Raw genomic sequence first — 22,274 nt, 5'->3', positions numbered from 1 at the left:
TTCTCATTCAGGGAAGACATGTTTTTCACACACTATATTTTGGGGACATTTGCTTTGTTCCTTCTCCACATATTGCTACTTTTTTTATTTTTTTCATCCTCTTACTTTGGTCCATCAACATAGCTGTTCAATTCCAGCTAGACTAAAGAAATAAGTAGCTGTTATCCTTACTGTAGTGGCTAGTAGGTATATATCAAAGTAGCTAGAGTTGTGGCACAGTCCTAAATATGGAGTCTTACTATCTTTAAACAACTTTCAGAAATTATTACTTTTTCTTCTCAGTATATCCAACAAAACATAAGGGCAGACTGTTCTAACATTGACAAAATCCTGGAACCTCCTGAAGGGCAGGATGAAGGTGTATGGAAGTATGAACATTTACGGTAAGAATTCATGCTTTGTCAAAATGTAGAATCAGGAATCTCACCACACTGATTAGCAGTAGTAATGAATCATAATAGTCTGACTCTTATAGACTCTAAATATTTTTGTTGACAACTGTTTTTTAAAAAAAAAACAAAAAACCTACAAGAGCAAAACTTTGTACTATTAAACATTTTAGAATTATGTATTAGTAAAAGATTTGTAGTCTTAACAATGGAATTTATTTGCTCCTTTTCTGATTACCAAGTTCATTGTTGTGAGGATTCCCTTTAATTCCCTTTTGCTTTTAAAAATTTGTGATGTCAACATACGTGTGTTTAAAATAAGACAAACAAACTTCTAGAATTGGACTGCAAAGATTTATATCAGTGTGGACTGAAACGACAGCCATGAGTTTCCATAGCTCCTCCCCCCCTCAATCTCATTAACTCAGTGGTTCCCAAACTTTTCGTCTAGCGGGCACCAAAAGAAGGACCGTGGCAGTGGTGGAGCATCCGCCGAAATGCTGCCGAGTTGCTGCGGCATTTCGGTGGCGACGCCTCTCGACGTCGCCGGCAAGTGACATCATCGAGAGGCGTTGCCACTGAAATGCCGCAGAAATTCGGCGGCATTTCGGTGGATGCTCCACCGCCGGCCAGGACGTGGGCGCATTTAGATGCCCCCACGGGCACTGTGTTGGGGACCCCTGCATTAATTCCTTACTTTCACTTACTAAAATATGAATATTGTAATCATTAGATGCTCTCCAGAATAGCCTTTAGCTATGAGGCTGGTTTTTAACAAACTGTTAAGAAAATATTTTTTGTAGTAAACATTTTCTCCATTTTATTTCAGTCACTATCAGAGAAATCGTGACAGTTTTTCTGGCCTTCTCTTTGTCTATTAGCTGTTACAATACATTAGTTAAGCTGGCTACCTAGATGCCTTTTATGTCTCCAAACTGTCCTTGTTACTGAAAGTGTTTTGTTTTATTATCGTACAGACTCAATATTCTGCTCACTGATATTTCCACCCTTGTTCTGCTTTGGTTTTTACATCACTTTGCTATGATTAGTGTCCTGGCATTCTGAAAAAAAAATCAGTTTTTTTTCTTAGTTTGACTGTCTTGTCATTCCATCAACGTACATTTTCAAGGATAAGAATAGTTTCAAGTTAGTGCCTCCAAATGAGAGTTAGGCACCTAGGTTCTTTCAAAAATCCTACTAGGTACCTAAATACCTTGAAAAATGTGGCACTTGGGAACCTAAGTCCCAGTGACTTTTAATGAGACTTAAGCTCTTAAGTGCCTATAGTTCTTTTGAAAATGGGACTTAGGTGCCTAAGTTAGTCACTTCTGAAAATTTTACCCTGCTTCCTCCAAAGCATTAAATCTTCTCTAAACTGTCTGCTAGAGTGTGCCTGAGAGTGAGGCAATCAGCAGCTTTCACATATAGCCTCACTGCATTACACCTCAACTCAGGCTGGCTTAAAGAAAAGTACTCCTGGAGGTCTCAGTAGTCATCTCCTGAGCATTTGGGGATGGCACTAAAGCCACAGAATTGGACTTTCAGGGTATATAGCATAGATGGGTTTGGTCAGTTTGCACCTTATAATCTGTTTTTCTTCAGTGCATGTTTAAGGGATTTTACTATTTTTTTCTTAAACATGAATTGATATCAAAGGCAAATTTGTAAAATGTAGATTTTCCTAGGGGAGAAAATATTATATTCCTAGTCTCAGCTACCAGAATACTATTCAGTTTATCCTTTTTGACAAAAGAGAAAACTCCAAATATAGTTGTGTGAGTTCCTCTGAACGAATAATAAATTAAAGTTTTCTGATTTTTCTTTTTGTATTCCTTTTATCTTATGTCTCCTTTTATTTGTTTTCTTCCTGTATATTCTACAGATATGTTCAAAGATTCTAAATTTGTCATAGGTGCTGAGATTATTTTGAACCATATTTTTTACACTTGATCTCATTCCTCTTCTGCTTTTTACACCCCAGAAGAGGCCAATGTAATTTTTAAAAACGCTAGAGATGCATAAACCCATTAGTGTTTATGACAAGTTATTTGCGTTAAAATGTTTCCATTAGGGAAACTGTTTTAATAATGCTATATTTAAATTTCTAGACAATTCTGTCTCGAGCTCAATGGACTTGCTGTCAAGCTTCAGGTAACTCTTTTCTTGTTCTCTAATTTTTGTGTCAGAGACCAGGTTGTTTTTGTATTTTTAAATGTAATATTAGCTTACAAAGCTTTGCAAACTTTTAGTTCACATATTTTTAGCCACCATGACTTTAGGAACATAGTTTTAGGATTCCAGAAGACTTTAGTTGATCAAGTAGCTTTAAAATATTTTTCTGATTTTAAAGAATTGAGTTAAATTATTAATAATGATCAAATCTTGCTTTCTCTGTTTGGTGTTTTATTAACTGAACAACTGTTTCAACAGAGTGAATGCCACCCAGATACATGCACTCAGATGACAGCAACTGAACAATGGATTTTTCTTTGTGCAGCCCATAAAACTCCTAAAGAGGTAAGGAGGGTATTTTTTGAAATATATCTGTGAAGGCTCATATTTTCTTCAGGGATCCATGCACAGAAGGGGCCATCTGTGCATATCTTGTCTTAGTCAAATGGAAGGGCTATGTGGGAATGTGACTTTCATAGCAGTACTCCCTGCTTGCTTCTCACATCTTCCATAGTGACTCATAGGAGGCTGAAGAGCAGGGAACCAGCTGCTCTCCGTAACAGTCTCATGCAGATCCCTACTTCCCCCTCACCTTTTGTGTGGGAGTCTGGAAGAGTAATATAGCTTTAATCTGTATTAAATTTTCTCTGGTCACCTCAATAGTTGTTGTTGAACAACAGAAAGGGATTTCTTTTTTAGCAGATAGAGTTGCCTTTCTCTGCGGTTTCATGGAGTTGGAAGGCTTCTTCTCTTTCTCCTCCTCCCCCCACCTCCCTGTGGACTTTCAAGTCCCTTCTTCTGGTGACAACTTGCAGGGAATTCTGCAATGGGAACCTCTGCATCTTCAGCTCCTCTGACATCCTCCTGTGGCTTTCTCCTTGGGAAGGGCCATTCTGGCCCTTGGTTTTTGACCTTAGTTAGTTTTGTGCAAATTTTGGTAGTAAGATTGTAGACTGCTGACTAGTCTGACTTAATTTCTCTGTACTGGTGCATGAACAAGAGTCATTAAAATTTGATGCATGCTCGTTAGGCCCTGGCGTACAGCTGTTCACACTACCACCATTATTACGTTGAGAGTTTTAGCAAAGAGATCAAAGACTAAGTAGCCATGGAGACTGCACTTTCTTCTCAGCCCTGGAGAAAGTTCCCTTTTAGGGGAGGGTTGAGGCACTCAGGTGGGATGGTTTGGGGATGCTTGCTGTGCCATTGCATTCGCTGCTGTACAGAGCAATAAAAATACCTGTTCCATAGCTAGAAGTTCAGCATATTTCAGCAGAAATACACCTTTACCCCGATATAACGTGACTGAATATAATACGAATTTGGATATAACGCAGTAAAGCAGTGCTACGGGTGGGGGTGGGGGTGGGAGTGGCGCTGTGCACTCCAGCAGATCAAAGCAAGTTCTATATAATGCGGTTTCACCTATAACACGGTAAGATTTTTTGGCTCCCGAAGGCAGTGTTATATCGGGGTAGAGGTGTAACATGCACTTGGTGGGGGGAAAAAAAGGCATAATAAGCACATGATGACACCTTCCCTTTGAAGTAAGTGAAGAAAGAAGTTTGGGGGAGGTGGGAAACAAACTTTCTCAAACAGAAATGGAATTGGAAGTGAATATACAAAATCAGAGAAAGGAACCATCCCGAATCTTGGTTAGTGTTTTTAGCAGAGGTAGGGTTCCATATTTTGTTTTCCTTTCCTCACTGAAACTGACTTCTCTGCTCTTTAGAGCTCAGATCACCTGTAGTTCCTGTTCTTATCAGTTTTTAATATCTGATATTTCCTTTATTTGAGGACTGTGTATTAAACTGATTTTTGAAAGAGGGGGTTGGAATAGGAACTTGCTCTGTCCACCTCATGCATTGGCTGGCATTAGTGTTCTTAATAATTAGAAAGTAGTTAAGTGGCCAGGCTAAAACTGAATGAAATGTTATATGAGTTTACTTCTTATTTTCTACGTCCTCAAGCTAACTGTGTTTGTCATCTAAAATTCAGTACAGAATAGTTATGGGGTATTGATGAAAGGAGAAGGGAAATTGATATTTTGCTACTCCTTCATGGGTGTGTTGATATGTTTCACATGTCCAGACTAGTGTATTAGTGTGGAATACTTGTCACTCAGTCAATGAGATCTATCTTTAACTCTGCATGATTAAAACAGTTAAGTATAGGGATTTTATATTTTCCATGGCTTGGTCTGCTACAGCACAGACCAAGGGCTGGTTCCTTCTAGTATGTTGACAGGCACAATAATGACCAGTCACCGCCAGGATTTTCACACCCTCCTGCTCTTTCTCCGCTTTTCCAGTTTGTCCTGCCTCATTCTGAACATAAGAATGTCCGTATTAGGTCAGACCAAAGGTCCATCTAGCCCAGTATCCTGTCTATGGATAGTGGCCAATGCCAGGTGCCCCAGAGGAAGTGAACCTAACAGGCAATGATCAAGTGATCTCTCTCCTGCCATCCATCTCCATTCTCTGACAAACAGAGGCTAAGGACACCCTTCCTTACCCATCCTGGCTAATAGCCATTTATGGACTTAACCACCATGAAATTATCCAGTTCTCTTTTAAATGCTGTTATAGTCCTAGTCTTCACAACCTCCTCAGGTAAGGAGTTCCACAAGTTGTCTGTGCGCTGCGTGAAGAACTTCCTTTTATTTGTTTTAAACCTGCTGCCTATTAATTTCATTTGGTGACCCTTAGTTCTTGTATTTTGGGAATAAGTAAATAACTTTTCCTTATCCACTTTCTCCGCATCACTCATGATTTTATATACCTCTATCATATCCCCCCTTAGTCTCTTTTCCAAGCTGAAGAGTCCTAGCCTTTTTAATATTTCTTTATATGGGACCCTCTCCAAACCCCTAATCATTTTAGTTGCCCTTTTCTGAACCTTTTCTAGTGCCAGTATATCTTTTTTGAGATGAGGAGACCACATCTGTATGCGATGTGGGCGTAACATCGATTTATATAAGGGCAATAATATATTCTCAGTCTTATTCTCTATCCCCCTTTTCAATGATTCCTAACATCCTGTTTGCTTTTTTGACCGACTCTGCACACTGCATGGACATCTTCAGAGAACTATCCATGATGACTCCAAGATCTTTTTCCTGACTCGTTGTAGCTAAATTAGCCCCCATCATATTGTGTATATATAGTTGGGGTTATTTTATCCACATTAAATTTCATTTGCCATTTTGTTGCCCAATCACTTAGTTTTCTGAGATCTTTTTGAAGTTCTTCACAGGCTGCTTTGGTCTTAACTATCTTGAGCAGTTTAGTCTCATCTGCAGACTTTGCCACCTCACTGTTTACCCCTTTATCCAGATCATTTATGAATAAGTTGAATAGGATTGGTCTGAGGACTGACCCTTGGGGAACACTACTAGTTACCCCTCTCCATTCTGAGAATTTATCATTAATTCCTACCCTTTGTTCCCTGTCTTTTAACCAGTTCTCAATCCATGAAAGGACCTTCCCTTTTATCCCATGACAGCTTAATTTACATAAGAGCCTTTGGCGAGGAACCTTGTCAAAGGCTTTCTGGAAGTCTAAGTACATTGTGTCCACTGGATCCCCCTTGTCCACATGTTTGTTGACCCCTTCAAAGAACTCTAATAGATTAGTAGGACACGATTTCCCTTTACAGAAACCATGTTGACTGTTGCTCAAGTTTGTTTTTCTATGTGTCTGACAATTTTATTCTTAACTATTGTTTCGACTAATTTGCCCAGTACCGACGTTAGACTTATTGGTCTGTAATTGCCGGGATCACCTCTAGATCCCTTTTTAAATATTGTCGTTACATTAGCTAACTTCCAGTCATTGGGTACAGAAGCCAGTTTAAAGGACAGGTTTCAGACCTTAGTTACTAGTTCTGCAACTTCACGTTTGAATTCTTTCAGAACTCTTGGGTGAATGCCATCTGGTCCCGGTGACTTGTTAATGTTGAGTTTATCAATTAATTCCAAAACCTCCTCTAGTGGCACTTCAGTCTGTGATAGTTCCTCAGATTTGTCACCTACAAAAGCCCGCTCAGATTGGGAATCTCCCTAACATCCTCAGCTGTGAAGACTGAAGCAACGAATCCATTTAGTTTCTCTGCAATGACTTTATCGTCTTTAAGCGCTCCTTTCATATTTCAATCATCCAGGGGCCCCACTGGTTGTTTAGCAGGCTTCCTGCTTCTGATGTACTTAAAAAACATTTTGTTATTACCTTTGGAGTTTTTGGCTAGCCATTCTTCAAACTCCTCTTTGGCTTTTCTTATTACACTCTTGCACTTAATATAGCAGTGTTTATGCTCCTTTGCCTCACTAGGATTTGACTTCTACTTTTTAAGGGAAGTCTTATCATCTCTCACTGCTTCTTTTACATGGTTGTTAAGCCACGGTGGCTCTTTTTTAGTTCTTTTACTGTGTTTCTTAATTTGGGGTATACATTGAAGTTGGGCCTCTATTATGGTGTCTTTAAAAAGCGCCCATGCAGCTTGCAGGGATTTCACTTTAGTCACTGTACCTTTTAACTTCTGTTTAACTAACCCCTTCATTTTTGCATAGTTCCCCCTTTTTAAATTAAATGCCACAGTATTGGACTGTTGAGATGTTCTTCCCACCACAGGGATGTTGAATGCTATTGTATTACGGTCACTATTTCCAAGCGGTCCTGTTATAGTTATAGTCCATGGTCTGCCCTCATGACTGAGCCATGGAAGCCAAACTAACTTGTAGATGGTGGGATGAACTTTTTTTTTGGCAGTGGTCTTCCATTATAGAACTTCTGTCCTGTCAGTTGCTAAAGAGAGACTTAATTAGAACATCTACTCCTGTGCATATGCCCGATTGCCAAAACAACACATTTCCTGAAATAATGCAATCAGGGGTACTTGGAGCTATAATTAAAATAACATGGGAGGCAGAGACAGCCATTTTGAATTCCAGAAGTTTTACAGAGTTTTTGTAAGGGTTTGAGTAAACTTCCCCCAGATGAGAGCTATGTGATGTATCAGACAATTCTGTGTGAAATACTGTGTGATGCAGTTTCATATCTGTTTTCCCCCCTAATATTTTTTTAGTGTCCTGCTATAGACTACACCAGGCACACGCTTGATGGAGCTGCATGTCTTCTGAATAGCAATAAATATTTCCCCAGCAGGTAAAACTCTTAGAAGCATTATCTTTAACTTGCTTTTTTTGGGGGGGGGAGGGGGGGAGCAGATTTACATTCCGAAAATCTTGTTCATAGGTGGAACAAATCTGAAACAGTGTTTGGTAACGCAAATTGTTTTTCATGTATCTGACAGAATAAATTAGTTTAATGTTCATATGTAGTATTACAGAATATGATAAAAAATACTAAATGTGGTAGCATGTCCACAATTACTGTTGTTGTTAAGTATGGGAAGAGGTCCTGCTTTTAGTGCTGTTTTGCCACCAGCTTGTTAGAGGTAAAACAGAGGGGTTTAAGGGACTATATTACCAATCCAACTTGATCAAGTTGGGTTTTCCAGTGTGGTCTAGGTCTCCAGTGGTGAAAATCCCACCTCAAAGGAGGGAAGGGGTTGTGGTGGCTCAAATTAGTGCTAGACCTGCTGTGCTGGGAAACCCACACCAAACTAGTGCAGTCCCAAAAGTGGACATCACTGACTGCAAAGAGGCCTAGCTAAGGACATGCACCGATTCAGTTTCTCAGGTAGTCTCCATGCCAATTTATGGAACCCTGGATGGAAAAGTAAAAGCTGAGTTTTCTGGGGAGGAGCTCCATGGAGCACAGTGGTCCTGCTAGGGAAGGAGTGTGCAGTTTGCATCCCTCTGTGCTAGAAATGGGGAATCTAGCCCCTTTCAGATTAATTTTAAAAACTGTCTATATGTGGGAAGAAGCCAGTGTTTCTGCAATCAAAATATGAAATTTTAAATGTGCAGAATGAGCCAACTTAATATTTTTACTAAATTCTTTCAAGAATAATGATTACAGAATTTAAATGTTATTAGTCATCTACAAAACCTAACTTTTGGAATTTCATGTGGGATCAATTCATCCAGTATAAACAACTAAAACTAAATACACAGGCACACATGTGCATGTTTTATATCTGTATTCAACTTGTAGATTTGTAAAACTGAGTACTGTATAACATTTGACTTATGCTTACAGGGTTAGCATAAAGGAATCCTCTGTAGCCAAACTAGGATCAGTGTGCCGTAGGATTTACAGAATATTTTCCCATGCGTATTTTCATCATCGGCAGATATTTGATGAATATGAAGTAAGTAACTGAGTACTTTGCATTTACTTTCATTAGTGCATTTACTAAAGTGATGCCAAGCATTGTTCTTCTGCAGTTGTTACATATTTTGTCCTCTTAACACTTTCACTACACAGACCTCCTTAGCAAGCAAGTACAGTTCATAATAGATTACAAGTATGTGAGAATTGTGTGAAGTTTCATGTGAATGACTTTGGTCTTCAAACTAAGCAATTTCATGTGTGCTTTTTTAATCCTGTTTATTATAGTTCTCCTCAATTGGGTAGAAGTTCACTATATAGAAGCAGAAAGCTTTACAAGAACTTTAATACCATCAGTTCAATGACCCTTGTTATGAAAATTGCTTGCCTTTGAGTGTTACAGGAAACCCTTAGGATTATTATCATTGAAAGTAGAGAAATATTTTTTCAGTTTACTTGATGCGTTTGACAGCACTTTGTTGTACAGTCAGTTACTTGATTGTGTATATCTTTCACACAGTAGTGGAGGAAACATTTTAACAGTTGGGAAGTGTGATGGTAAAGCCACAGAATCAACAGGGGACTCGGGCATGTGTATTACCTGGAACTATTTTATTTTTTTTAACTGACTAAATTTGGGGTCAGGAAGGGGCTTAGAGGTGTGAATGGCAGTAAAAACAAGGGTAATATGGGAAGGAGCATAGTGAGTACACATACTACTGGAGCCTGTGGACTGTAGTAGCAGCTAAAGACTGACTCAGCTTACTATTTGTTTAGGGGTGTGTGTGTGGGTGGGTGGAGGGGGAGGGATTTAATTACCACAGGTGTCTATATACAGCTTTCGTTAGGGCTTTGCATAGTGGACCAGGATTTAGTTGACACAGATTTGCTTATCTGATTTCATGCTTGGTATAGTGGGACTTGAATACATTCCTATTCAGGTGCTTTAACATTGAGTTATGAAAATAAAGATTAAATAGGTGCTTGTGTCCACTCTTATGAATATAAAAGGGGGAAATAAAACTACTTTACTAATGGATTCCTTGTGGTGGTGGTATTTAGATGTAAACCACACAATGTTCCTAAAAGTTACAATACCAAGGGGACAATTTATTTATGCTCCAGGATTTTTGAGATATTTCCCACAATTCACTTTCAAATATTCCCTTCTCATATATGTCATAATGCATTTTATTTTACATTGGAATTTAAATATTTTTTTTTCCATCCTCAGAATGAAACCTTTTTGTGTCACCGGTTCACTAAATTTGTGATGAAATATAATTTGATGTCCAAGGATAACCTGATTGTACCAATTTTGGAAGAGGAGGTGCAGAATTCAGTGTCTGGGGAAAGTGAGGCATGATGGGAATTGTGGTACAGAAAGCAACTGTACTAAACACACAATTGACATTATGTACTGTATATATCATTTTAGACACTTCAATCATGTATCCTTATTATAGCTTTGTTTAGTATACTTTTGTATGCTGTGTGCATTGCCTTTTAATATGGGAAATGCTTTAAGTTATTCATGAACTGTATATTCATCAATGTGGCACTCCATGGTTTTTAAATAAAATTAGTATTATCTGTTTATAATACCTGTTAATAAAAGAATAACAGTTGTGTAAAATTGCTGCTAAACAATCATTGGATCACAGTCCTCAAATGTGTCTGATTAAAAAAGATAAGTGAGACTAAGGTTTCACACAAGCCATTTTCTAATGAAATAGCAACGTTAGCCTTAGTTCTGAGTTTAATACATACCTTATATTTAGAATCCTGCAGGAAAGTCCTTGTAATGTAGCTATTCCTAATTTTAGCTCTTACTTTTTTTAAAAACTCATTTGTTTCTAAGTTTTACTTCTGCTTTTGGGCGTGCGTATATAGTATTAACTATTCTTGTATGTGTATATCCAAATATTAAACACAATTACAGTATTAGTAATACCAAAAGGATAACTTTACTATGCTACCAAAAGTATATTTTTGATCTATACGAGAGACAGTTGTGTACTTTCTGGACTTGCCTTTCTGTAACAGTGGAGGCCTGTATACATCATGGAAGTGATGTGTTGAGCTTAAGGCAAGGAAAGATTATTTTTTTTCTTATGAAAATCCTCCACTTTCATTCCTCCCATGAATTCTCAAAAGAATAGCAGTGGCTGAAAATAATCTTTCCTCTTGGCTATAGTAAGGCACTTAGTGGTTTTATACCTGTGCATATCTATAGTAACTGCTTACAGATTATACCTCAGTGTTCATATTACACTACAGAACAATGTACTAGCATAGTCTTGTTTTATTGTCTTAACAAAAAAATTGAACTCTAGCCTTGCAATACTTTTGATTCATGTTGAGAGTATTATTAACAATGTGCTTTCATCCATTCACCTAGATTTTATCCACTCTGAGATGAAATACATCCATAGTTGGAGTTGTTGCAGATTTGCAATAACTCACAAGTTCCATGAGTGCTGCTTAATGGTGTTGAACTGTCCAGAATTTGATTAGAATTAAATGTTTTAAAGATTATTCTAGCAGACTTACTGTTAATGGTGTACATAAATGAAGAGAGTCTAAAAGCACTAGCAGTGTTCTTATATTAAATGGATCTTGCCTAGATAAAGTAAGTTTTGTGGCTTCTTCACACAGTAGAGACTTATGTTGTCAGGGGCCTGTTCATGTATTGAAACAGGTTAAAGTGTTGGGCTTAGTGGACCAAGCCATTTATCTAAACTATACTTCCTCTTGAAGGTATGGTTACCTGGGAATGAGAGAGAATTTATTTTTAAATAGTAATTTCTTCAAAATATACTGAACATGCCTTAAGTAGTTAAATACAAAATATTACAAGTCAAGTATACCCAAAGCAATTGTACTATTTGGATATAAAGGAAATTTAAACAATGAGAACATGGAGAGATAAAGGTCTTAAATTGCTTCTACAGTGCTGCCTTCTTGGGCAGATATTTTTGTGTGTGTTTTAATTTTTAAAATTGTTTTTAATGGTCAGCAGGGTCACTGCATCAGATGCAGTCTTAGTAACTAGCTTTAGCCATTGTGTTTGCACACTTGAGGTTTATCTTATACAGGTCAGATGACTTGATTTGGTATCTTGAAATTTGTCCTGAGGGTAGAGGATTACACTTTGGAGGTAATAAGATGTATTTAGCTTTGTAACAATCTGCTGCTGCAAGATAGATCCTAGTATATTTCTGTTGTATAGCCACTTTGAGAAACGTATATTGGCCTGAGATAGGCAAAAAGCTGGTGCTCTTCACTACTAAACATTTTTTGTAAAATTGAAGATAGTGGAGTGGTGCTCACAACTTCATTAAAACTTCAGACTTGTATCTTCCCCTTCTCTCATGCTTTGAGTTCTAGTAAGAGCCTCCAGAATGGTTAATCTTGTTTGTTCTCATTCACATAATTAATATTATGTCATACTATAAAGCTGACTCACTAATATCTATGCAGACTATAAAAGGCCTCACTGAAACACTGCTTATATTTTCCTTGCTACTGTTTGTGAGCACTCTGATAGTGTACATACACGAGCCAAAAACTTCAGTTCGCCTAAGCAAACCATTGACTTGTTTAGTAAATATTTTAATGGTTTCACTTACGAATTTACATTCTACATAATAGGGAAATTGGTCTACATTTGTCTTTTTGAAATAAGTTTTAAAACCAAGAGGCTAAAATTAAAAAAGTCTTTTTACATACCAATATATTTTGCTACTTGGTGCTCATTTTTTTTCTTCCAAGAATGCAGATAACTGGACACTTCATGCTGTCTAGACTAAGTTCTGTGCTCTCTCAACTCTGGATACAAAATATGTTTTGAGGTCAAATAATATTTCTTGTTTAAGAACGTAGAAATGTTGTGATTTATTCACAAATCTGTTACTGTTCCCAGAGGCTGGAGCTAGAATTTGCATTTATGCCCTGTCTTGCTTCAGTCAAGAGCTAAATCATTCTAGAATACAAAGAAGGTTAAGAAAATTCCTTTCATAGACCTTCTCCCTAGGCATTATTAATAAACACACCTAAGTGGCCTAATTATGAGAAAAGGACAGTTTTCATTGTTTTTCCCTGAACGATCTGTGTCTCTTCTGATTCATGGTTTGATTTGTATTACTTAGCCACAGTAATTCTGCTAGTCAACATTAAACAGATATGATGAGATTTTAATTCAAAATGTCATGCCAATTGTTTGCTTGGACAAAGCAAATCAGTACTGAAAATCAAAATTCCAACTACCCTTCCATTCTGTGGACTAAGCAGCTGGGAATTATTAAACAGTAACCTGACTCCTCTTTGCTCAGAAGACTCACTCACTCATGCCCGTCACCCCAATCGGGGTATAGGCCGCCAACCACAGATCTCCAGAGTCCTCTATCCTGGGCCATTCGCTCTAGCTGGTTCCAGGTATAGCCCATTGTTTTGCCTCATGGCTTTTACCACCCAGCGTCATGCATCTTCGAGTTGAAGACGGTTCTTTTTCCAGGGTAAAAGTCTCTGTTGTCTCTATTGTTGGCGTTTCTGTAGCAGGTTGATTTTTTACGAGGTGGAGTTGCTAGCCCCACGCCCAACCCTCCTCCTTTATCCTGACTTGGGACAGGCAGATGGCCCCAAAGGACCTCTGGTGGAGTTTTGCTCAGAAGAGCAAATGTATTAAATATAAATAAAATGTAAATAGTGTTGAGAGAGAGAGTATAGAAATCTAACCCAACTCCTGCTTTGTTTCATGCATCATAAATTGTTAAAGGGAAAAATATAAGAGATTTAATCTCCTCCTGAGTAGTATAAACTACTGTGGTCTAAGTAAGCCAAAACTTTGTCAGTTTTAGCCAAATGTAATTAAGAAAAACTGATAGCTGAATTGGTGTAGTCGTTTCTAACACTAAGAAACTCCCAGTCACAAATACAAAAAGGACCTCAACTTTATAAAGAAGCCACTAAAAATCTGGTTATGTATGTAGCACCTGAACTGCAGGAAGTGGTGGGGGGGAGGGTTGTTGTTGTTTTTTTTTTACACTTGCCGAGGTATTTGTCACAAACTGTTGTAGTGAGAATGAATCAGTTATATCTATGTGATGGACACAGTAGACCGGGGTAAGCAACCTATGGCATGTGTGCCAAAGGTGGCACACAAGCTGATTTTCAGTGGCACTCATACTGCCCAGGTCCTGGCTACCAGTCCGGGGGGCTCTGCATTTTCATTTAATTTTTAATGAAGCTGCTTAAACATTTTAAAAACCTTGTTTACTTTACATACAACAGTAGTTTAGTTATATATTATAGACTTACAGAAAGAGACTTTCTAAAAATGTTAAAATGTATTACAGGCACACGAAACCTTAAATTAGAGTGAATAAATGAAGACTCTGCACATCACTTCTGAAAGGTTGCCAACTCCTGCAGTAGACTTGTATTTAGACACATACAATTTCTCACTGCTTCTGGTAATGTATATGTGGACAGGAAATAACTTAGGAATTGGAAAGTGTAAGGTCTTTAGAAGCTTATGAACAGTATAATTATATCCCAAACTTCCACTTTTAATAGTTTAGTGTATTTCTGTTATGGTGCACAGACAAGGGACCCATTTGTAGCTCAACATGTCAAGTCAAATTCCTGATTAGATGCTGTGTAATCAAATTAGTTACTTCATTTTTGATTGGAGAATTAATCCTTGTGTCAGTACATAATTCAAGCTTGATTCTCAATACTATTTCAGTAACTTTGTAAACACTGAACTAGTTCACATAAGAGAACATATGTCGTATATCTGGTGAAGATATAAATGGCACATAAACAGGGATACTGGAGTATGAATATGAAAAATTAGTGACTTGCCACTAGGCTTAGTCTTCCTGATTAGGTTTGTAAAGCAACAGGAACTCAGTCTCCCATGTTGAGAAAGATGCTGGTTATAGTATTTAAAAGGAGTGGGTATTATCTTCATGCAGTTGGCCCTTTTGAAATCTATAACTTCATCCAAACCTAAGAATTTAAAAGTATATTTTTTCTCTTTAGTGCATGCATGGCTGTAAGTCTCCTTACTTATATGTGAATGAACATTAAAATGCAATAAGAAGCTATTTAAATGCACCTAATAAGTATTCTCAAAAGGTACTGCATATATCCTGCCCCTCAACCAATACAGCTTCAGTTTTTCAAGGAAAATTAGACTTTTATGTACGTGTGGTTGCAAACCACACATCTCTTTTTATTCAGCATTATAAAGGACACTGTACACTTACTCAACATAGTCAATAATACTGATGACAAGCATTTTTCCCATTGTTTCTGTTTATGATGTCCAAAAGCCCTCAGACTAAATAGGGGTTAAGTTCTTGTTTTATGTTCTTTTTTGAAGTTAGGGGATAGAAGTCAGATGCCTTTTTATCTCACCACTGTACTCCTATGTGACCATGGGCAAATTACTTATTTTCTGTGCCTGTTTTCCTATCTGTAAAATTGAGCTAATTATATTCACCTCTAAACGACGTTGAGAGCTACAGCTGAAATGCTCTATAGTAGTGCTAAGGATGATTAATATACTGAAGATTTAGCTTAAGCCAGAGATCAGGTTTGCTTGCCTAGGCCCCACCTCAAAGGCAGGGTTTTGTGTTCTCGGGTGCTGGCAGCCTGAATACCAGCCTTCTGACACATTTTTCCTTCTAAAGATGAGCCCATCAACCTCCTGCCTCAATTTATTGGTGAAATGGAAATAAAATCTCACTGCTGCCTGAGTTTGACTTGGTTTGTATTTTAATCTTGTGTTTCAATGAAGCTTTAGTCAGAGAGAGTGTTTCAACTTTAACTTTTTTGTGGGGAAAGGAAATAAACATTTTTAGATAGAGATGTATTAATCCTAAGTATAGTTTAATTCCCATAAAATCTTTAAGCAAAAAAAAAGGCAAAATATATGCAATGTTCACTGGTTACTGGGAGATGAGGAAAAATGAAGAAATCAACCAGAAAATATTTAAAAACAGTGACAAGAAAAAGTGTGGATGGCAGCAGTGAAAAGAGCAGAGGGAAGAGAGGGTTTGAGACAGATCCATTCTCACCAGAACTCTAATTTGGAGAGTAGAATACATAGTGACAATGTGTGATTGACTGCACCTTTATGACAACATTTGTGATCAGGAATGAATGTTAAACTGGCTTATTTAAATTACACTTATTACGTGAAATGTAAAACATGTAGACTTTGCTGATTTTGCAGATACATTGACCCAAGGTTTGTCTTGCTCAATGTTGTAAAAATATACTCTTGAAGTTGAGTGCCTACATCCTTACTAAGGCACTTGAATAAGTTGCCTGACTTTTTCAAAAGTGAGCAGCACCATCTTGCTCTTCTTCACTGAGGGGAGGTGTTGGTTGCTCAGTCATTTTGATCCCACTGTTTAGGCATCCAGCTTTTTGAAAAGGCCCACATCAATAGGCTTTTCGGGGAAGTATGGTGCATTCTATAGGTTAACTGTTCAAAGCCATTCTTTTGTATACATGTAAAAGTATTTGTATGCACAAATCAAGTAGTCACACATTTAACTATACAATTCACAAATGTTAAATTGAGATCTACTTATATAATTACATACATATGTAAAACCTACTAGAGCAACTGGAAGGCACTTTTGAAAACTTCAACATCAGCTGATTACTTTCTTTGAAAAAAGTTTGTTTTAAATAACGGTGTGTGAATTAAGTTGTTATGAAAACTTGCATAGGAACATCACAGAGTCCTCTATTTCTGCTAGTATAATGCACAGACAGACACCTGCAGTGTCAGGTGCCTACTGTTTAACAATATGCTTCAGCCCTGACTGGGGTGGGGGGGTCACTTCATACAATGAGAAGATAATTCAGGCTCCATGTGCACTGAATCCTTGCGTTTCTTCTGAAGCTACCAACAAGGTTGCCAAATAGTTCCACCTTTGGCAGTTATTTTGTAGCTCATTAATTGGGAGCTGCCGTATTAAGCAATATTATCCTAGACAATACTTTTCACCCATATATCTCAATAGCCCATGTGGAGGAACATGAAGTTCCAGTGAATTTTCTTGCTTTACTGTCTCCCTTACTCATGTGATGTCTAGAATAAGACCCCGATCTATACATAGTGGCAGTAACTAGATTTCCTTTAGTATTGACTTGAATTAATCATGGTTCTGGAGTTCATTAGGTCAGTGTGGGTCTAGGGAAGTATATTGTTACCCATGAGGGCTCAAGGTTGGCTGCTGAAGCTTCTATGTCCCTTTCTTCTAAGTGTGTCTTCTATGTTCATGCCTCCAGGATTTCTTGGGAAGAAAGTCTTACCCAGAAATGAACTGCTGCATTAACTTTAGGGAAAATTGGGAGAATCTTTGGGTTTTGGAACCTTTTAGAATTTCAGGGATTGCTGACTGAACCATTTCCTATTCTTCCTTAGCGATTTCTTCAAAGGCTGAGTATACAGGGGGTGGTAAATTGTGTGTCGAATAGGAGATTTCCCTTGGTTTTACCCTGCTCACCTTCTCTCTCTCGCAGGATTTAACTGGATGTCACCACTTTTCTCAGTTTCATACATAGGTGCTCTGGGGCTGGCACACCCATGGGGAAAAATTAGTGCGTGCTCTGCACTCACCAGCAGCCAAGCTCCCCCCCTCACCATCATCTCCTCCTCCACCTCCTCCAAGTGTGCCGTGTCTCTACTCCTCCCTCCCAGTGCTTGCTGTGGCCACACAGCTGTAGCAAGTGCTGGGAGGAGGTGGGGAAGAGGCAGAGCCAGGGCGGGGATTTGGGGAAGGAGTTGAATAGGGGCAAGGAGGGGATGGAGTTGGGGCGGGGACTTTGGGGAAGGGGTTAGAATGGGTGTGGGGCAGGGGTGGAATCGGGGCATACTGGGGGCAGAGGAGGGTTGAGCACCCCCTGGTGCCTGAAGAAGTTGGCACCTATGGTTTCATGCATGCCTGGCAGTAAGAACCTCTTCTGCTTCTCAAGTTTGGGGTTATGATCTGAAGTTCAGAGTTTGGAAGGAGCCGGAGCTTGTGGAAGGAAATGAGGATCCAAAGTGATTTTAGCCTTTTTTCGTTTTGGTGGGAGAATGATTGTTCCTGGAGGAGAAGGGGTCTCTCTTTTGACTGCAGCTCCCATTGAGGTCATATCCCACGCAGCATGTCTTTAGCACAGTACTTCCTCAAAAGTGTAATATTATGGGAGGGAAGGGCAGGGGAAGATCCCTAAAAAGGAGGCGAGTCTAAATAAAATAGTGCCTGATGCCTTGCTAAGTTACTTTGTTACCCAGCTGAGAAGCTGAAATGGGAGCCTGTAGCTCTTTGGCAGTAGCCTGGTTGGAGTTTCCCTGGAAAGTCATTGATTGGTGATGTTGGTTGAGTTTGTGGTGTCCCAAAAGCTGCAGAGGACAGATTTGACCTAGTGAGCATGTCTCTTGAGGCAGTTTGGCTGGAGGGAAGGCCTGAACAGTCTGTCTAGACTTTTAGACTCTTCCCTTGACTAAGTGAGGGCTTGCAATCTTGGGGTAATCACAGCAGCGCTCCTGTGTGTGAGAGTGTGTGTCTCCTCACAGTTGAAGCAGCTCCTGGCCTTTGGCTTGCTCCACCCATTGAAGGGGAGAACAGCTGGTGGTCCTGGTCAGGGAACAAAGCCCTAGACTCAGCTAGTCTGACCTTCTGCACATTGCAGGCCAGAGAACCTCACCCACCCACTTTGTAATACACCCCTAAACTCTGGCTGAGTTTCTGAAGTCCTCAAATCATGGTTTTAAGACTTCAAGTTACAGAGAATCATTTACACTAGATTAGAGTCTCCTAATCTGACTTGAGGAAAAATTCCTTCCTGACTCCAAATATGATGATCTGTTAGACCGTGAGCATGTAGGTAAGACCCTCTAGGCAGATATCTGGGAAAGGATTCTCTGTAGTAACTCCTCATGTAGTGCCCCGTCTCTAGTGGTTGGGGATTTTTGCTACTGGCAGTTGTCAATGGGCCACATGCTGTCACAGGCAGTCCCATCATACCACCTCTTCCATACACTTAGTGAGCTCAGCTCTGAAGCCATTTAGGTTTTTTGTCCCTTCTGCTCTCCCTGGAAGGCTGTTCCAGAACTTCACTCCTCTGATCAGTTAAAAACCTTTCCCTAATTTTGAGCCTAAACTTGTTGATGGCCAGTTTATAGCCCTAGAATTGTCAGTCCCCTAAGGAAAAGGTGAGAGAATGATGAAAGTTGTTTTCACTATTCCCCCAAATGAGTCATTAAAGCTAGGGTTGCAATGGATAAGGCAGCAATGCCGAGTTGTTGCTAATGCCATGCCACACTGCCGGAGGCAGAATCTAGAGGAAGAGTGGAAAGGGCCTGGCCAGTTCTGAGCCTCATGAACATGTCTAAACAGCCTTTGGCATTTTCAAGGACAGGTACCACCCAATCTCTTGGAGTAGGCTGGGGGTCGGGATTCAGAATGAGATTGCAGCTGGTTGTTGGTTTATAGGACCAGCAAATTGAAAAAAGAATTGAATTAGTTTTTGAAGTCCTCACTTAGATCCTATTTCAATTATAAAGACATAAGTCAGCTGTGAGTCTAACAGTGGTCAAGCTGGTGACACAGTATTGGTGAACAGAATTAGACTGACAAACACATTTGTGTTCACTAGCAGTGTAAACTCGTTGTTACAGAGGTATCAAAATGCCCTGGCTACAGAAGCTAAAATATGTCATTTTACAGCTGTCTGACTTGTCATTCCTCAGCACTGACTGCCTAAGCTATTGCTGCAATAGGGAAAATTTGCCATAGGCAATGTCTATTGAACCACAATTCCCAACATGCCTGAGTTACTATGTAATTGTACCCTAGAATGAAGTTAAATAAAGGGTCTAGTCATCAGCTGGTTAAATGCCTGCCTGCTGGCATGTTTTCAGTTGCAGCTAGCCTATTCAGTATAGCAGCAGTGCCAAAAGCTTCACAAGACATTCATTCTTCATTGGCTCTTCTTTAATAGTCCAGTGTTAACCTGAGGGGGGCCCAAATTGCAGGCCTCAAAACCAAAGCTTACCAGGATGCTGTCAGGTTTATAAAAAAAAAAAGGGGGGGGAGGAGTTTACTCACCTTTGTAATTATTGTTCTTTGAGATGTGTTGCTCATATTGATTCCATATAGGTTCGCGCGCTGCGTGCAAGGCCGTCAGAAAGATTTTCCCCCAGCAGCATCTGTCGGATTCGCTGTGGAGCCCCCTGGAGTGGTGCCTACATGGCACTCAATATATATGATCCTGCTGACCTGGCGCCCGCTCAGTTCCTTCTTGCCAGCTACTCCGACAGAGGGGGAGGGGGGCGGGTTTGGAATGGATATGAGCAACACATTTTGAACAACAACAGTTACAAAGGTAACCATTTTTTCTTCTTCAAGTGCTTGCTCATATCCATTCTAATTAGGTGACTCCCACGCCTTATCTAGGCATGCGGTCGGAGTGAAGGAATGTTGACTGGAGTACTGCTCTACCGAAAGCTGCATTGTCTGTGGCGTGATGGACGATGGTGTAGTGTGAGGCGAAGGTATGCAGCGACTACTAAATCGCTGCCCTGCAGATTTCCTGGATGAGTACCTGGTCCAGGAACGCTGCTGACAAGACCTGGGCCCTAGTGGAGTGTGTGGTGAGAGCTGAGATTGGCACGCTGGCCAGCTCATAGCAAGTGTGGATACAGGCCGTGATCCAGGAGGAAATTCTTTGAGAGGAGACGGGGAGGCCCTTCATCCATTTCGCCACTGCAACGAAAAGCTGGGTCGATTTCCTGAACGGCTTAGTGCGGTTGATGTAGAAAGCCATGGCCCTGCGGACAAGCAAGGTGCATCGCCATCATCTCCCTGAGGTTGATATGGAGGGATAGCTCGGACTGAGCCCACAGGCCCTGAGTCTGAAGGTTCTCCGGATGAGCGCCCCACCTCATAGTGGACACATCCATGACCAGGGACAAGAAAGGCTGTGAAAGGGGACTCCCTCATACACCACTTGGGGGTCAAGCCACCAGCGGAGGGAGGCAAGGACCCGCTCCAGGACAGTGACCATCGAATTCATGCTGTTGCTTCCCAGGTGGTAGACCGAGGCAAGCCATGCTTGTAACAGCTGAAGCCAGAGACTGGCATGCTGGGTCACGTATGTACACAAAGCCATGTGGCCGAGGAGACTCAGGCAGCCCTGTGCTGTCAAGGTCGGGAAGCGCTGAAGGCCTCTAATGATGCCCACAGTAGCTTGGAAATGGGAGTCTGGTAGGAGGGCCCACCCAGATGAATGCTATCCTCTGGGTTGGTGCCAGGGTCAACTTCACTATGCTGAGGAGGAAACCCAGCCGCTGGAACGTATACCTGACCAGGCGGAGGTGGGACTGCACCTGCTCCCTGGTGCGGCCCCAAAGCAACCAGTCATCGAGGTAGGGATACACTTGCACCTGCCATTCACAGAGGAAGGCAGCCACGACTGACATACATTTGGTGAACACCTGGGGAGCTGTGGGAAGATCGAATTGAAGGGCCGTAAACTGGTAATGTTCATGGTTGACCACAAAGAGCAGGAAGCGCCTTTGCACTGAATGAAGAGGGTGGGAAGGAACAAAATTGGAGAGAGTATCCCATTTCCACCATGTGAAGGACCTAGCGGTCCGAGGTTATTTGGGGCCACACTAGGGTGACCAGACAGCAACTGTGAAAAACCAGGAATAAGCGATTCAAAAAGGGTGGGGAAGGGTCTGGGGGTAAGTCTGGTAGGTCATCGTTGGGCGTCCCTTCAAAAGGCCTGCTTGGAACCCAACGATGGCTTGGTCGGGCCCTGGCCTTGCCCAGACGGGGGAGGGGGTTTTGGAGGGCTTACTCCTGCCATTCTGCCCCTGCTGGCTGTAAAAGTCAGCCTTGACCACGGAGGGTAGGAGTGCTGCTGTGGCTGTTGGGGCTTGAAGTACTTCTGCTGGGTTGCTGGGGTGTGCATACCCAGGGATTTCATGGTCGCTGTAAACGTCCGGCGTGGAGGCTTGGCCCTCTCAGGCGCAGCTGGGAGCCAGGGCACCTCACTCCAGACGGCAAAGTAGGTCAGGGTTCAGACCCCTCAGCAGGGGTAGGGCCAACAAATAGTCTCTAAGCCCAGGCCCTGGGTCAGGGCGGGACACTAAGCAGTTCAGGGTTCAGGCCCTCAGGCAGGGGCTGAGCAGCAGTTCAACAAGGGAGTCTATAAGGCCCAAGCCCTGGCTCAGGGCGGGGCAGCAAACAGGCACAGGGCTCAGACCCTTAGGCAGGGGCTGAGCAGCAGTTCAAACAGTAAGTCTATGAAGAAGGCCTCCTCAGGCCGGGGAGAGGGGGAGTCTGCCACCCTTGGATGGGTGGCGGGGGGAACGCAGGCCCTCCCACTCCACTGCGTTCCAGCCCGGGGCCCTAGCAGCGGCCAAGACTCGCTGCTGTCAGTGGGGATCCTGGCCGCA

The 22,274-nt window shown here is 40.9% G+C and overlaps 1 protein-coding gene and 1 pseudogene across 2 annotated transcripts in view; both read left to right on the top strand.

The window, feature by feature from the left end:
* Positions 1-13,114, top strand: part of LOC115659775 (MOB-like protein phocein) — a 36,814-nt gene extending 23,700 nt beyond the window's left edge. For both annotated transcript variants that reach the window (XM_030580415.1, XM_030580413.1), the window contains 6 exons: positions 283-383; positions 2,498-2,540; positions 2,820-2,906; positions 7,644-7,723; positions 8,723-8,834; positions 10,029-13,114. In XM_030580415.1, coding sequence (XP_030436275.1) covers positions 283-383; positions 2,498-2,540; positions 2,820-2,906; positions 7,644-7,723; positions 8,723-8,834; positions 10,029-10,160 — 555 coding nt within the window. In that variant the 3' untranslated portion in view covers positions 10,161-13,114. The remainder of the gene's footprint in view (positions 1-282; positions 384-2,497; positions 2,541-2,819; positions 2,907-7,643; positions 7,724-8,722; positions 8,835-10,028) is intronic.
* On the top strand, positions 4,274-4,450 carry LOC115660089 (annotated as a pseudogene).
* Positions 13,115-22,274: the final 9,160 nt, after the last annotated feature.

This window comes from Gopherus evgoodei, chromosome 11, assembly GCF_007399415.2.
Source record: "Gopherus evgoodei ecotype Sinaloan lineage chromosome 11, rGopEvg1_v1.p, whole genome shotgun sequence".
In the NCBI taxonomy this organism is placed as follows: domain Eukaryota; kingdom Metazoa; phylum Chordata; order Testudines; family Testudinidae; genus Gopherus; species Gopherus evgoodei.
The sequence above is the reverse complement of the archived record's forward strand: the minus strand, read 5'-3'. Positions and strand labels throughout refer to the sequence as shown.